This window comes from Mycteria americana, chromosome 22 (genome assembly GCF_035582795.1).
Source record: "Mycteria americana isolate JAX WOST 10 ecotype Jacksonville Zoo and Gardens chromosome 22, USCA_MyAme_1.0, whole genome shotgun sequence".
Taxonomy (NCBI): domain Eukaryota; kingdom Metazoa; phylum Chordata; class Aves; order Ciconiiformes; family Ciconiidae; genus Mycteria; species Mycteria americana.
In genome coordinates this window covers 3699357-3712738 of record NC_134386.1, presented here as the reverse complement: position 1 = coordinate 3712738, position 13382 = coordinate 3699357, and the positions used below count along the sequence as shown (strand labels likewise).

General features: G+C 50.2%; 1 protein-coding gene across 5 annotated transcripts in view; it reads left to right on the top strand.

Annotated features, from left to right (window-relative positions):
- KANSL1 (KAT8 regulatory NSL complex subunit 1) overlaps positions 1-13382 on the top strand; it is a 102837-nt gene that overhangs the window by 85308 nt on the left and 4147 nt on the right. For 4 of the 5 annotated variants that reach the window (XM_075523379.1, XM_075523380.1, XM_075523377.1 and 1 more), the window contains 7 exons: positions 1813-1978; positions 6244-6429; positions 6838-6999; positions 7325-7476; positions 9907-10025; positions 11284-11341; positions 11957-12069. In XM_075523379.1, coding sequence (XP_075379494.1) covers positions 1813-1978; positions 6244-6429; positions 6838-6999; positions 7325-7476; positions 9907-10025; positions 11284-11341; positions 11957-12069 — 956 coding nt within the window. The remainder of the gene's footprint in view (positions 1-1812; positions 1979-6243; positions 6430-6837; positions 7000-7324; positions 7477-9906; positions 10026-11283; positions 11342-11956; positions 12070-13382) is intronic. The other variant, XM_075523381.1, reaches the window with a different exon arrangement.

The window sequence follows — 13382 nt, the reverse complement described above, 5'->3', positions numbered from 1 at the left end:
AGCAGAGTATTTCTGTGGACTTCCCCAGTTACTTGAGAGAAAACCGAGTGATGGCTACCTCATGGTCCAGGAATACCATGTCTGGTTGACTGCACTCTCCCATCTAGCGCCAAGTTGTTGTGGATTGCTGTGACCAGAAATTACAACCGGAGAGTTCGGTGTTTCAACAGAGACCATCCATAACTGTTGTGCCTAGTGTTTTACAAAATCTGAATACATCATCACTGGAAATTTTGAAGTCGGGAGATGTCCTGTAGGAAAGAAGAGGGGCTTAAAGGTTGAGTGGGTCTGGAGCCTGCATTGGGTTGCAAACAGGACAGGAAGGGATCTCCTGCAGTCACCCACAGCATCCCCATGCCCCAGAGCAGACTGCTTCATCCTCGTACCGTGCCGCATGGTTTGTCTAAACCTCCTTAGGCAAGCTATTTGAGTGCTTAGCTAGTCTTGTTTTTCAGACAACAAAACCAAACAAACCAAACTTTCGAATATAAGCTGCCTTGGCTGCCATTTAAAGTCATGACCAGTAGTCCAAGTCCTGCTGTAAACTGGTCAGCTCCCCTCATCGCTTCAGAAGCTCTTCCCGAAGTGTGAAAGTTGATATGGTAATTCTTAATGTGGTCACCTCTACACTAAACATGCCACAGGTCTTTCTGGTTTTGCACATAGGACGTATTTTTTTGGATCTTGTAATTTTTTTGTTGTTTTCCTCTCCGTTTGGTGCACACGTTTCTTGAAGTATGTGCCCAAAACTGGGTGCAGCCCCCCCAGCTCACATGTTAGCAATGCCGAGCAGAGTGGCAGGATTACCTCATGCGTCTTGCACAGCCATCCTGTTTATAAAGCCCCGTGGAGTGTTAATTCTCAGTAATGGTACGACACTGCTGATTCATGCTCATTTTCTGATCCATAACAACCACCAGATCCTCTGGGCAGAACTGCTGCTCAGTTACCTCTTCCCCCTCTTCACTGGTCACTGAAGCATCCACTTGTTGCATTTGCCCTCAGTGAATCATATTTGATTTATTTTAGATCGTTTCTCTTAATTTGTAACCATGAGTGGGATTCCAGCTCTTTCCTTCAGGTGCTTGCAGCCCTTCCCAGTTCTAGTGTTATTTGCTAAGGCTTAAGGGTATTATCTCTTCATCATTCAAGTCATTAATGGAAATTATTCGAATATTACTAGACTCAGAACAGACTTCTGCAGGATCTGGTTTGTTACATCCTTCCCTTTTGACGGGGAATCATAGGTTGCTGTCTCTTCATGGCATTTACATCCAGTTGTGCATCTGCCTGCAGTGGTTTCATACAACTGAAGTCTATATAAAGTCTATAAATCTGTGAATTGAAAGTCTGTCCTGGTTTAGGAAACAAGGTTGAAAAAACCACCCTTTTTCACTCTGTAAAGATGTCCCTGTAAGTGTCAGCTCTTGGCATATAGTGATGGCTCTCTGACCCATCTGATTGCAAAAAGGCTTTTCTTCTTTTCTTCAGTTTCTGACAACTGAATTGTGTTGCCTCATGGTTTTTATAAATGAGGTTTCAACCTAGATAAAACTAAACACTTTTAGTCAAATTTAGTAGATGTTAAACCATCTGTGCTGCTGAGTAGTAGTTTTCAGTTGTGTTTATGCAAAGCGAAAGTGTCCTTTTATGAGTCAAGACTGAATGAACAGGTTTTATACAAGGTATTAAAAAAAAAAAAACCCAGCCTTTAGGATGTTTTTCATGAGCTGTCAAAGGGGAATGTGTGAAGAGAGCCTATAGACACGTTGGCCTCTGATTTGTTGACACTATTCTCTCTCCCCTTTCCAGGTCCATCGTAACAGCCTGGCGCGATGTAGCTGTGATGTGAACCCTTCGTGTGCTCTGTGTGGCACTCGAAGCTCAACGACTCTGGAAATTCAGTATGATGCCCCCTTGCTGGAGCGCCTCTCCCAGCTGGACTCGTGTATTCATCCTGTCCTGTCATTCCCAGATGGTAAGCACAGCACCCACGGAGCTGCCAGGCGTGTTGTCAAACTGGGTCCTGAGATGGGTTACAAGGGATGCTTGGGCGTGCTCCGGAGCCTGCTCCTCCATCCTGGGCTTCCAGAGAAGGTGCAGATCTGCTTGAGTACAACCGTGCTTGTTCAACTGCAAGTATTTTTAGGAGCAGAGCATTTACTGGAGCAGAAGGGTTCGGGAAAGCGTTACACCTGAAGTCTGCTCTGCTATGAATGTGTTTGTTACGGGAACCTGACCTGGAGCCCCTCTTGGGGTGGGGAAGCCGAGCGGTGCCTGGGAGTCTGTACTGGGACGTGGGTCTTTGGCTGGTGTCTGTGTGGCTGTAAACCACTTGAGAAATATTTGCTTCCACAGAATTTATGCATCTGTATAAAATTATTTGTGGATTGGTTTAAGTCACAGGAAATTTTTTTGACCTTGTATGGAATTGTAAATGATCTTCCACGGTTCAGAGGGTGCAGTAAGAAGGGATGTTCCCGTTAAGACACTCATTTCCCTGTGTTGCAGTATCAGGGTTAATCATCATTAAGAAGAATAACTAGCCAACCCTGACTGTGGGGTATTCACAGATTTTGTGTGTAGGGACTTTTCCCAGGGGAAAAGAAGTAGTTTCCAGAGTCTTTTGCTTCCTAAGCTGCCAAATTAAATACAGCCTGTTCTTTGACCAAAAACTATTGGCTTGCATGAGATTGGTGTCCATCTGTTATCTTTTACCTCTGGTCACAAAATACAGGACCACAAATGATAGGAACCGGTACTTTTATCAGGAGAGCCAGGCAGTAAATAGATCGTAGCGGTTCCTTTCCTTGGTAGGAGTGCCTGGCTGCTTGAGGTGTAAAACACCGCTGGTAGTGCTGGGGGGAAGCTGTGTGTCCCTGCTTCTCATGAGGATGTAAAGTGGTTGGTCCAGGTTAGGACACTGGGCTAACGTGTGTATTTGGGTTTAAATTCCAGCTTTGCGCAGACTTTGTGCAACAGTAGGAAATGCATGGAGTGTCTGGGAACAATTAATCTGGCATCTTTCACTAATACTATATTTAAAACAGACTAAAATAGTAAATTGGTGCTGTTTTTAAAAACTAAATTCTCCCCCCCCCCCGACATCTCTGTTAAGGAATCCTAAAGGAACTGAACACACTGAACTCCTGAAGCAGAAATTTATTTCCTGATTTCACAGCACTTGTAATCCTCTGTCTATAGTGTTAAATCTAATATCCAAGGAAGCAGTGAGAAAACCTGTTGTGAACTATTGCAGCATGGCCACCAGGCAAATTATCTCATCCCATATTCATTTTCCATTTTCTTAAGGTCAGCTGCAGCCAGCTCACGTGGTAAAAGATCCATTCTGCGTGCATGAGATTAAAACCTTTTGTTTTTAAAACTACGTGGTGTAAAGCTTAAAACACCTATACAAAAGTACCCCTTCCCTTCCTCCCTCCAAAGCCAGTGACAGATTAACTTTGATTATTCGCTAATGTTTAATACTGTTTTGCTAGGGTTGCTTTTTGGGGATGGAGATAATTTTCTGTTGAAACGTAAAGCCAGGTAGTGTGTTCAGGTAGGGGAAGTGCTCTGCCTGAAGTTAGCCTGCATCGAGATGTCTGTGAGTATTAATCCAAGTTGCTATCGGTGCTCCTGCATTATTATTTTGAGGGCTCACCTTGAAAGCAAACAGGCTGGGTCGATGGGCAGAGGCTCAGTTAAGACTTTCTGTAGGCTTAGAGCTGTGAGCATGTGCTGACTTTCACTTTGAGCCTGTCTCTCCGGGGCTCCTCCGGTGCCAGCAGCCGGGGATCTCTGGTGCAGTTTGCCAAGGGCAAAATTGCCAGGCGCCGCAGGAAGAAAAAGATCATTTATTCTTCTGGCAAGCGGGGTGCAGGCATCGCAGCTTTTAACCCGTTGCACTTGTGCTTCGCAAGCGCTTTGTCCCCTTCCTTTCAGGGTTTGTTTTTTTTTTTTTTCTGGTTCATCTGATTTCTCGCTGGGAATTTTCAGATGATGTAATAACCTTGGTGGGGAGGATGAGAGCTGGGGCTCTCGGGCTCAGTGCGGTTGCCATCTGCCGGTCCCCGGGAGGCCTGCACCGCTCGGCCGAGGAGGAGGAAGAGGAGTGATGGTGTCACTTGCTGCACGGACTCTGGTGCAACCAGTGCTGACAGCAGGGCAGTGGCAAACCAGCAAATAACTCATTTGCTGCTGAAAACGTTTTGTCTCGTGTTTTTCCCCTCCCTTCGACCTGTCCCCTCCTTCCACAGATGTGTGGGCTGCTGGGATGGGATGAATTTTCAGGAGAAAGCAAAAAATTAACAGAGAAGAGGCCATTCTCCCAAAGTCAGACCACTTCAACACAGTGTTGTTGCAGCCTCGCTGGCAACGTCCTTAAAGGACTGGCTTGGCCCCTCTCTGTTCTTTGGGAGAGGTCTCTGCAAACCAGGAGTGGTGGCCGAAGAGCTGCTGTCGCGCTGTGATAGCCCTTCCTTAGCAAATGGATGGGGCTAAAGCAGAGCTTTAACCATCAAGGTACTTTAAATGCAGCTGTCCCGGCTTTTTCCTGAGAGTCAAGTTCCCCCTATTAATAACAGCCGACTCCAGCCCGTGCTCTGCCAGCTCTCTCTGTCCTGTTCGCCTGCCCAGATCTGCTGGGGCTTTTCAGTCCCTGGAATTGGTGGGGAAATTTCGGAGGGGTTCAGATATCGGCCGTTGAGACTGTTGATAGGGCTTGAATCTCTGCCACTTGCCCTCTGAGATTATCTAGATGCAGTTTCTAAATCCCACGGCAGCTCCTAATTGCCTCCACGTCCCCTCTGCAGGCGCCGAGCGAGGAGCTTTATTCCTTGTGCAGGGCTTGGGAAGGTTCATCTCTGCTCGGGGTTGCTTCAAAGTCCTTGTGAAAATGTCACGTGAGCTTGAGAGATGTGGGGGAGGGATATTTGTACTACTGATGCTCATCTTAGCGCTTTTAACTCCTAGTTGTGGCAGCGTGAGTTTGCATCGGGCTGCGTGTCCTGCTGGCGACAGTCTGCTGGTCTGCGCTGGGGGAGGAAGGCAGATGGGTGGCATGTCAAACCACAAATGCTGGTGTATAATGATCTTACGGGTGTAGCGGGAGAAGATAAATTCATGTCTCAGTAGTTCTTCTGTTAACCCTAAAGGTTTTAATGCTTTTCCAAACTAGGATTTTAGCCCTCAGGCATATAAAAGAGAGCTGGGTCTTGGAGGAGGATATTTGGTGATCAAATCTGAAGTTTGAAGCTATGAGTATGAGAGGAAGGCTTACTGGTGGGACTCCTGAGGCTGGAGTAGTTTGCTGCTCCACTTAATGGTTTTTATAGTCTACCTAGCCTATCTGCACAAGAAATACACTGAATAATCTCATTAGTGTTCTGTCTTTTGGCTGAGGTTGGGGGTGCACGTCTGTAGGGGATTTGGGAGAAACGAAGTTTGAGGAATGTGAGCAAAAGTAGCGTCTGCCGAAGTTCACAGCGGTACGGCGTACTCGTGCTCGTTGTGAGGCGGCAGGATTAAATAGGGACAGGTACTCTGGATTACCGTGGTCTGTGGTATGCACAGAAACTTCAGGCTCAAAATGCATCAGTTACCCAGATAATTACCGGTGAGTTTGCCTGCTCGCAGATGGCTGCGTGACCCGGCCCCTGCCTGGGAGCTCCTGGCGAGCAGCAGTACCTGCTCTTTGGGCCTCTGAGGTGTGCTCATTTACACAACTTTCGTTAGATGATCGAGGTGCCACATCAGGCAGATTAACGTCATACAGTACTTGGTTGGCTTTTGGCTTGACCTGAAATTGAGGATTCAAGCTGAATTTCTCTCTTCCAGCTCGTCCTTCTGTAGTTTGATGTGCTGAGATATCTCAGATTCTTGGAAGTCAGATCTGAGATAGCAGAACTGAGTGTGGCAGTACATGAGATACCTTCAGTGGTAAAGATGCATGGTTTTTCTGACAAAGGCTTCGTTCCCCTGCCAGGTTATACTTGGGCTGTGAATCCTGTAGGAATGTGCTTCTCTTAACAAGCTTCAGATTAGAAATGCTGGGTCCTAACACTGCCGGTCCTCCCCGAACACGAGGAAGGCGTAGGCAAGCCTAGGTTTTATGGGCAGTCAATGCCTGTATGTTTGTCGAGGACTGTTCTTATTGGGGGACTGGGAGAGGGTTATGGTACCGCAGCTTTCTGGTGCATAATTTAGTTAATTTGAATGCCGTGTTTTGTTATCCCTCTGCAGATGTGCCGATGAGCCTGCACTTCCAGAGCATGTTGAAATCTCAGTGGCAGAACAAACCCTACGAGAAAATTAAACCTCCCAAAAAGCTCTCGCTCAAGCACAGAGCCCCCATGCCTACCAGCAGCCTGGCTGACCCTGCTCGCAAGGACCGCCACAAGCTGGTGAATTCGTTCTTCACTGCAGCCAGTAAGTGTCCTCCCTGCCTCCGCCACGTGCAGAAACATTGCCTAGTCTTGTACCCGACAGCCGTGCAATCTGGGAGGAGGAGGAGGATACCCTTCAGATTCAGCTCTCAGGGATGAGGCCATGGTATCGCAGGCCAGAGCTGAAGGTGAAGTGTGTGCAGGTTGTGAAGTTCAGGCTGGTCTCGGTTCGTAGGGACCTCTTCTTGATCGGTCTGAGGCTGTGCTCACGCTGGCACGGGCAGTACTACAGCTCGTTCTGCTCTGAGCACATCTCTCCAGCGCCCTGATGGTGTTGAGCCCGACCTGTCTGGATTTATGGAGCTGGTAAACTCTGCCCAAGTCTCCTGTGCCAACAGAAAGAGAGGTGAAAACTGGCGTTTCATAGCTCTTTCTCTGTTCCCCTCCTCAGAGCGCTCACATCAAAAAACCCAACCAGACAAGGCACACAGGCCGCCTTTAGACGATTTTACGGCCGTGTCCAAGGCCGAGAGAGCGCCAGAGCGCTCGCTTGTCCAGCCTCCTGCCTATGACAAAAAGCGATTGCGAGACTGCTCATCTGAGAGGAGTGAAGGTAGGCTCCCACGGCCAGGTCTCTCGGGGGGAGCTTGGGCTTTGCTGCATATCCAGCCTCTCTCCCCCTTCGGCCTCGTAGAAGGGGGAACGCACTGCTTCTGGGCCTTGTCGCCACTGCAGCGATGCCTCGTGTGCTCTAACTGCTTCTTCCCCCAGGGCCTCTCAAGCTGGCAGCCACCATCAGAAGGTGCTTCTCTTTCATGCAAAGTGCTCCTCAGCACTGGCCGTTTCTGGTGCACATGGTCCTTTTCTATCCACCACCACCCCCCTTTGTTTTTTTTGCTAATGTCATTCTTCATTTTTTCCCCACCCTTCTTGTGTAGTGTTGAAGCATCACACGGATGTCGGTGGCCCAAGCTACTTGTCAGCAGCTGCGACCCCCACACCTCACAGCCCTATAGCGCGGCAACTGTCCACCTCCTCGGAAGGCTCCGCTCCTGCCAGCACGAGTTCACAGGGCACCTCCAGCACAGCCGTAAGTAGCTACTGCCTTTCTGGAGAGGTTTCTGAGCTCAGCTCCATCATGGGGTCTCAGCTTTTGAGCAGTTCGGCATCGTAGGCTTGAGAGTGCTTAAAAAAGAGCTGGACCCACGGTAAGAGGGTCCAGCTCTTACCGTGCTGGACCCATTGGTTCAGCTGATGGTAGGGTTGCTGACCCTGGGTCTGCTGGGGTTCCTGGATTGACATTGGCTGTGCAGAGAGCCAGTCAACTGCAATTACAGGGTCACTGTCAGCTCAGTAACTGCTGGTAAATGTTCCTGTTCTCAGTAGTCCCCTGGCTTTGCTCCATGTCTGGGTTTTGGTTTCTGAAGTTGTCTGGGGATGCCAGGAAGAGGAGCAGAAGAGCTGAGCACCAGCGGTGTGCTGCTGCTGGTACAATGGTGCTTCCACTGAGATGGCTTTCCCTTCGTGGCCTCGGTGGCACTGGGCTGTAAATGGGGTTGGGGCTGAGTCACGGGGCAGTGGTACAACAGTGGTGGCTGAGATCTTAACTTTCACCTATACACAAGCTTCAGCAGTTGCTTAACTCATACTGTCTTCTGAGACACGCTCAGCCTCCCAAAATGCTAAAGGATGACAGGATTTGGGACCTTTATGGAGCTGTGTCTAAAAGCTGTCAGTGAGCAGGACCATAACTCCCTCGCACTGCAATCTGGGACAGATTGATGACACAGCTCCTCCGCCAGACATCATCCATCTTCCCAGCGCCTGGCCCACGTTAACAGAAGCCCTTGATGAAAGGACTGAATTCTGCTGAACTCTTAAGTGTCCCAGTGAAGAACCAGGCCTCTGTCTGGCCACTCGAGTTGGTAGTTTATGCCACAGCCTCAGGTGGATGTGACCCAGGGGTAATGGAGCAGGTCTCCTCGAACCCTGATAGTGAAACCAGGGTGGTTGAGAGGCACCTGTCCGTGGCAGAGCTGAGGGCACCACTTCCAGCTCAACCTTGTGTGCCCTTGTCCTTGCCCCAGGCTTGTTGCTCTGGGGCTGCCAGGTCCCAGCTGGGTTCCTTCACTGCGGAGTTTGCTGTTGCGTCATCAGCTGTGACATCAGTGAAGCACAGTGATGGCACAGGGTGTCTGAGGAACCCAACAGGCACTGGTAGTTGGGCTTGAATGTGCTAGGTGTTTCGGAGAAGAGGACAGCCCTTCTCAGCAGCTCTAGCGTGTCAAGATGACATGTCCTTGTGCTTCATACACATACCTTGGTCTTCTGCTGCTTTTTCTGCTGCTCTTCCACAAGCTCGCTCAGAAAAGCAAGATGAAGTGTCTTTCCTTCAGCGGCCGAGTCCTGAAGAGCATTGCGGGCGCTGGGGTCAGGTCTCTGGGCTCAGGGGTCCAGGTCCTGGGTTCAAGCATCTCAGTCTGGCGTAGGTTTGCATGTGCTCCCCAACCGGTGGGTCAGGCCTCACTGTTGACAGTGACACGTTGGGATTTCCTTGCTGCCGTGGCAATAGTTGCCTACCAACTCCGTCCTCATCCAGCTTCACATGAGTCCTGGGGTTTGGCTGTGGCAGGTCCCTGGCAGTTGGGTTCCTGCATGTTTTTACACTAAAAGCCGCAGGGATCAAAGGAGACGGAGAACATGGTAAATTGCAGGTGACTCTGTTAGGAAGATGGGCCGTTCGCGTATCACGCTGATCCGTGAGGATTCATGTCACTGTACCGGCAGTGCTGCTGTCACAGGTTTGGGGGAGGTTTTTGGATAGACAGATGGTAGGAGAGCACCCAGCGTTCAACCAGGTTTAAATAGATAAGTGTGGAGCTTATTTCTGTCTTAGAAAATCTATTCCAGTCAAAAGCGCGATACAGATGGAAGCTGTTCAGCTCTTAGTACAGCTGTCATAACCTGAGATGAACTCTTATCTGACTGCTTCACGTTCCTCCTCTGTCACAGTGTCACCTGCGGTGGGTCCGCACCCCTGCGGGGACGTGAGCAGGGGGGCTGTTTCCAAACAGGATGGTTCTTCCCTCTTTCTTGGTGGTCTCGCTACTTTCTTTACATTGGTAGTAGGGAACTGGATTATATGGGAGTCTTTTCTTCTTCCCGGGTCAGTTTATCAGCTGGATCAATGTCCTGATCCGCTTGGCTGTGCAGCACCTGGTGCCAGTGTGGGGATGGTGGCTGGAGCTCAGCAGCCCTTGCTCACCTTGCTTCAGTGCCTGCAGGACCACTGCAGCCCTCGCCCTTGTTTGTACCTTACAAACTAAGGATTTTTGGTTGGGAAGAGGACTTCCAGCAAGCAGTAGGCGAACTCCATTCTGATGCAAATTGCTGTTGGTTCTGGAATCTCCATAGGTCATACGAGGCCGTTTCACATGAGGCCGCGTCCTTTTTCCATCAGTGACTTAACATGACAAAACCTACAACCCTTTCTCACGTGGTTCTTGTCTTCATGTTACAGCAGCCAAGGAGGAGGAGAGGCGAAAGTTCATTCGATATTAACAACATTGTCATCCCGATGTCTGTTGCTGCAACGACTCGCGTGGAGAAACTGCAGTACAAAGAGATCCTCACACCCAGGTACGTGCCTGATCCCCGGCTCCAGCGGGGTTGTCACATCCCAGGCTTTTACTGTGCAACCGTCCTGTCAGAGGTTCAGCCCTGGCCTAGGGCTTTGCTCCCAGCGGCTGCTAATGCTGGTGAGGAAAGGGGCTTTCTTCTTCCTTGAAAGTAGGAGAAGATTTGGAAAACTTCTGATCGTATCATTGACGCAGACTTGCCGAGTTAGGGAATATGTTGTCCGAGCGTCCCTCGCGCGTTGAAAGCCAGCTGCCCTGCTCAGGTCTCTTTGTGCAATCTAAAGTCATCCTGGTTGTTCTCTGTCCTGCTGCAAAGCTGCTGACTATGTTGAGCCAAAGGTCCTGGTGGTTTCCCAGCTCTGCACATGTCCGGGGTGGGTGGTGGGTGCCCGGGCTGGGTTAACGAGGCAGTGCAGGAGGGCCGCTGCCTTGGGTCGCACCGGCCAGGGGAAGCACTCCCTTGCCTGTGCAGTGGTAGGAATTAGAAGTTTTCTCTGCCCAAGCTGAGTGCAAGGAGATGAGCTGTCGGCCCTTGTTTGGATGTTCTTGGACTAACACCGTGGATGAGATCAGTTGCTGGTTTTCACACCTGAGTGCTCGGTGGGATGTGCCGACTTGCTGCAGCACTGGTGCAGCTGCTTCGTCCAAACTGCCCAGTTTCCAGTCCTTCTTTTCCCTCCCGGTTCTCCAGGTCTCTTTCCCAGCTTACCTCTTTCTTCCTCCTGGTCCTACGTGCTCTTCCCAGGCCCTGTTCAAAGCGGGGCAGGGAGGGAGCCTGTTGCTGAGCCAGAGGAAGAGAAGGAAATGCTGCAGCATCTGCTCTGCTTCCTCTGCCCTTGGCAGGCTTCAGCCACGCTGCCAGACCAACGCCAGGAGCTGGGCAGGGAGGCAGAAGGGAAGGGCTGCGGCGGGAGGACGCTGCTAGCCTCGCTCTCCGTTCCTGACCCTCCCAACGTGGAAAGACGTCTCCTGCCTGTCCCCCTGCGTTGCACTCAGTGGGCGCAGACCCACTGCAAAAAGATGTGCTTAAAATGGAGCAGGCTAACAGGGGAAGGGGAAAAACCGTTGTCTGATAGCACAGGAGGCGTTTTGGTAGGCGAATGTGGCCACTTGGCTTAAAACTGAGCCCAAGTATGTTGCTCATCGTGGCAGGCTTGTATTTTTCCTTTCCCAAAAGACATTGTTAGTGCATGCAGGGCATGTGCTGCTGTGCTTGGCTGTGCCTGTGACTGACTGCCCTCTGATGTTGTGTGTTGCAGCTGGCGTGAAGTGGATATCAGTGCTCTGAAAGCGAACCCTGATGAAGACAATGAGGAGGTAAGGAGAGGTTTTTTCCCGGGTTAACGTGGGCTGGGGTTGGTAGCAGCTGAACAGCATCCACGGAGGATGCCAGAAGGGAGTGGACACAGGGAGCTCAGCAGGGAGCTGTGGAGTCTTCCTTTTTTGCAACAAAATGGCACAACTGGCCTTGCAGAAACCTGGTGTCGCTTCCTTTTCAGGAAAGGCGTGATAAGGCAGAAGATGGATTAACTGGCTGGGTACAGCTGAATCTGAGGTCTAATTGCTGTCAGGAGACCTCTCTGGGCAGCAATCTTTTTATGGAATAGTCTAATCAAGAAATCATGACCAGTCACGCCACTATAGTTATTATTTTAGCTAAACTGATAATGATGGCATTTCCTTAAACCTCTGTGTGAAACACTTTCATTCCGGGATAAGTGGCTTTCCTTTGGTTTTTAGTTCTTAATCTCTTCCTAAGCAATGCAGACTCAGTTTAACAAGGTGCTCTTGCACTCACTGATAGCATCTGCCACCCTCCAGACAGAAATATTTATTTAAATTCATGCTGTAGGTAGTGCTGGAAAAACTGCACGTAGATGCATGTTTAATGTAAGAAGGCTCTGACTGAGCCCTGTACCCTTCCCTTTCCAGATCGAGGACTTGTCTGATTCGGCCTTCGCTGCTCGGCATGCCAAGTGCGAAGAGATGGAGCGGGCCCGGTGGCTTTGGAGCACGAGCATGCCCCCGCAGCGGCGGGGCAGCAGGTACGCGTGCCGGCACGGTTCCCCGGCGCTGGCAGGGGCTGCCCCCGCGCACCAGCAGCACTCGGACGCAAAGAGGCTGCAGTGGGTTTCTCTTGGCCAAGGTGTCGTTCCCAACAGAGTGGGATGCTCTTGGGAGCGGGTTGTGGAGGCTTTATTAGATTGGCTGAATCTAATGGACCATGGAAATGGTTAAAAGCTGGTGCTTTGTGTTGGAAAGTCTGATCACCAACCACAAGAGCGGCTGGAGGAGCCCTTGTAGGAGTGGGGTGTAGTCTTACTTAGGTGTGGGGGTAAAGTTAAGTTGCGGACAACCGACTCTTGCGCCGTCTGTTTGGATTCTGCTTGCTCAAGCACTTCTAGAAGTGTGGAGGCTGCTGCAGCAGCTTGGGAGTCCAGAGAAAAACAAAAGGGCTGAGCTGGGCATCCTTCATGCAAGAACAAGGAACAGTGGTTGTTCTCAACGTGATGCTGCCTATCGCATCTCTGCTCGATTGCTTCAGCAGTGCTGTTTCTCTGCTCCATTTATATCCGTGTCCTTACCTTCCTCCGATCACTTGACACTTGATTCCCTTTCTGCAGTGTCTTTTTGTGAGTGGGTGCCTAAAGCTGCACACAGTTTCCAGCTGTTGATCTCATCATAAACCTGCATAAGAAGATATTCGCTCTTCTCCATTTGATTTCTGATGCTTTGTGTGGTTTTGAACCACTCTGCTCTTGGCCAGAAATGTGTGCTGAACTAGAGCTGCTTGCAAACACGCACCCGGTTGTCTTAGCCTGGTTGTGGTTTCAGTTTAGCCCTGTCGAGTGTGTGCGATCGTGCAAGGTTGTTTCTGCAAGAACTTCCGCAAATGCAAAAGTAGCATTTGTCAAATTCCATTTGTGCTGCTGCTGCTGCCTTGTCTCGTCTGCAGCTGCGTTTCCCGGTGCTGGTGGAGTGTGGGACATTTTGCTGTTTCTTTGCAAACTTCTTCAGCCAGTTTCTCACATCTGATAGCACTTGACCGTAACTTTCTCTAAAGAGCCTCTTGTAAGGACGTTAGTGGAAGGTGTTACATTGAGGTCCTGGCTTGGTCAGTGAAGTGAATTCAAACTTCATCTCATAGGTTTAGAAATGCCCATGGGGAAGGACTTCCAGAGGTCTCTGGTCCAGCCTCCTGCAGGACTGCTGCCAGCAGAAGACCAGGTTGGCCATGGCTTTGGCCACGGTGTGAACACTTCCAGGGATGGAGATTCCCCCAGAGCTGGGGCCAGTATTCGCAGAGCAGCTCCCCAGCAGGGAGGGATGGGGATGTAAGCGTCCCTGCTCCGCTGGC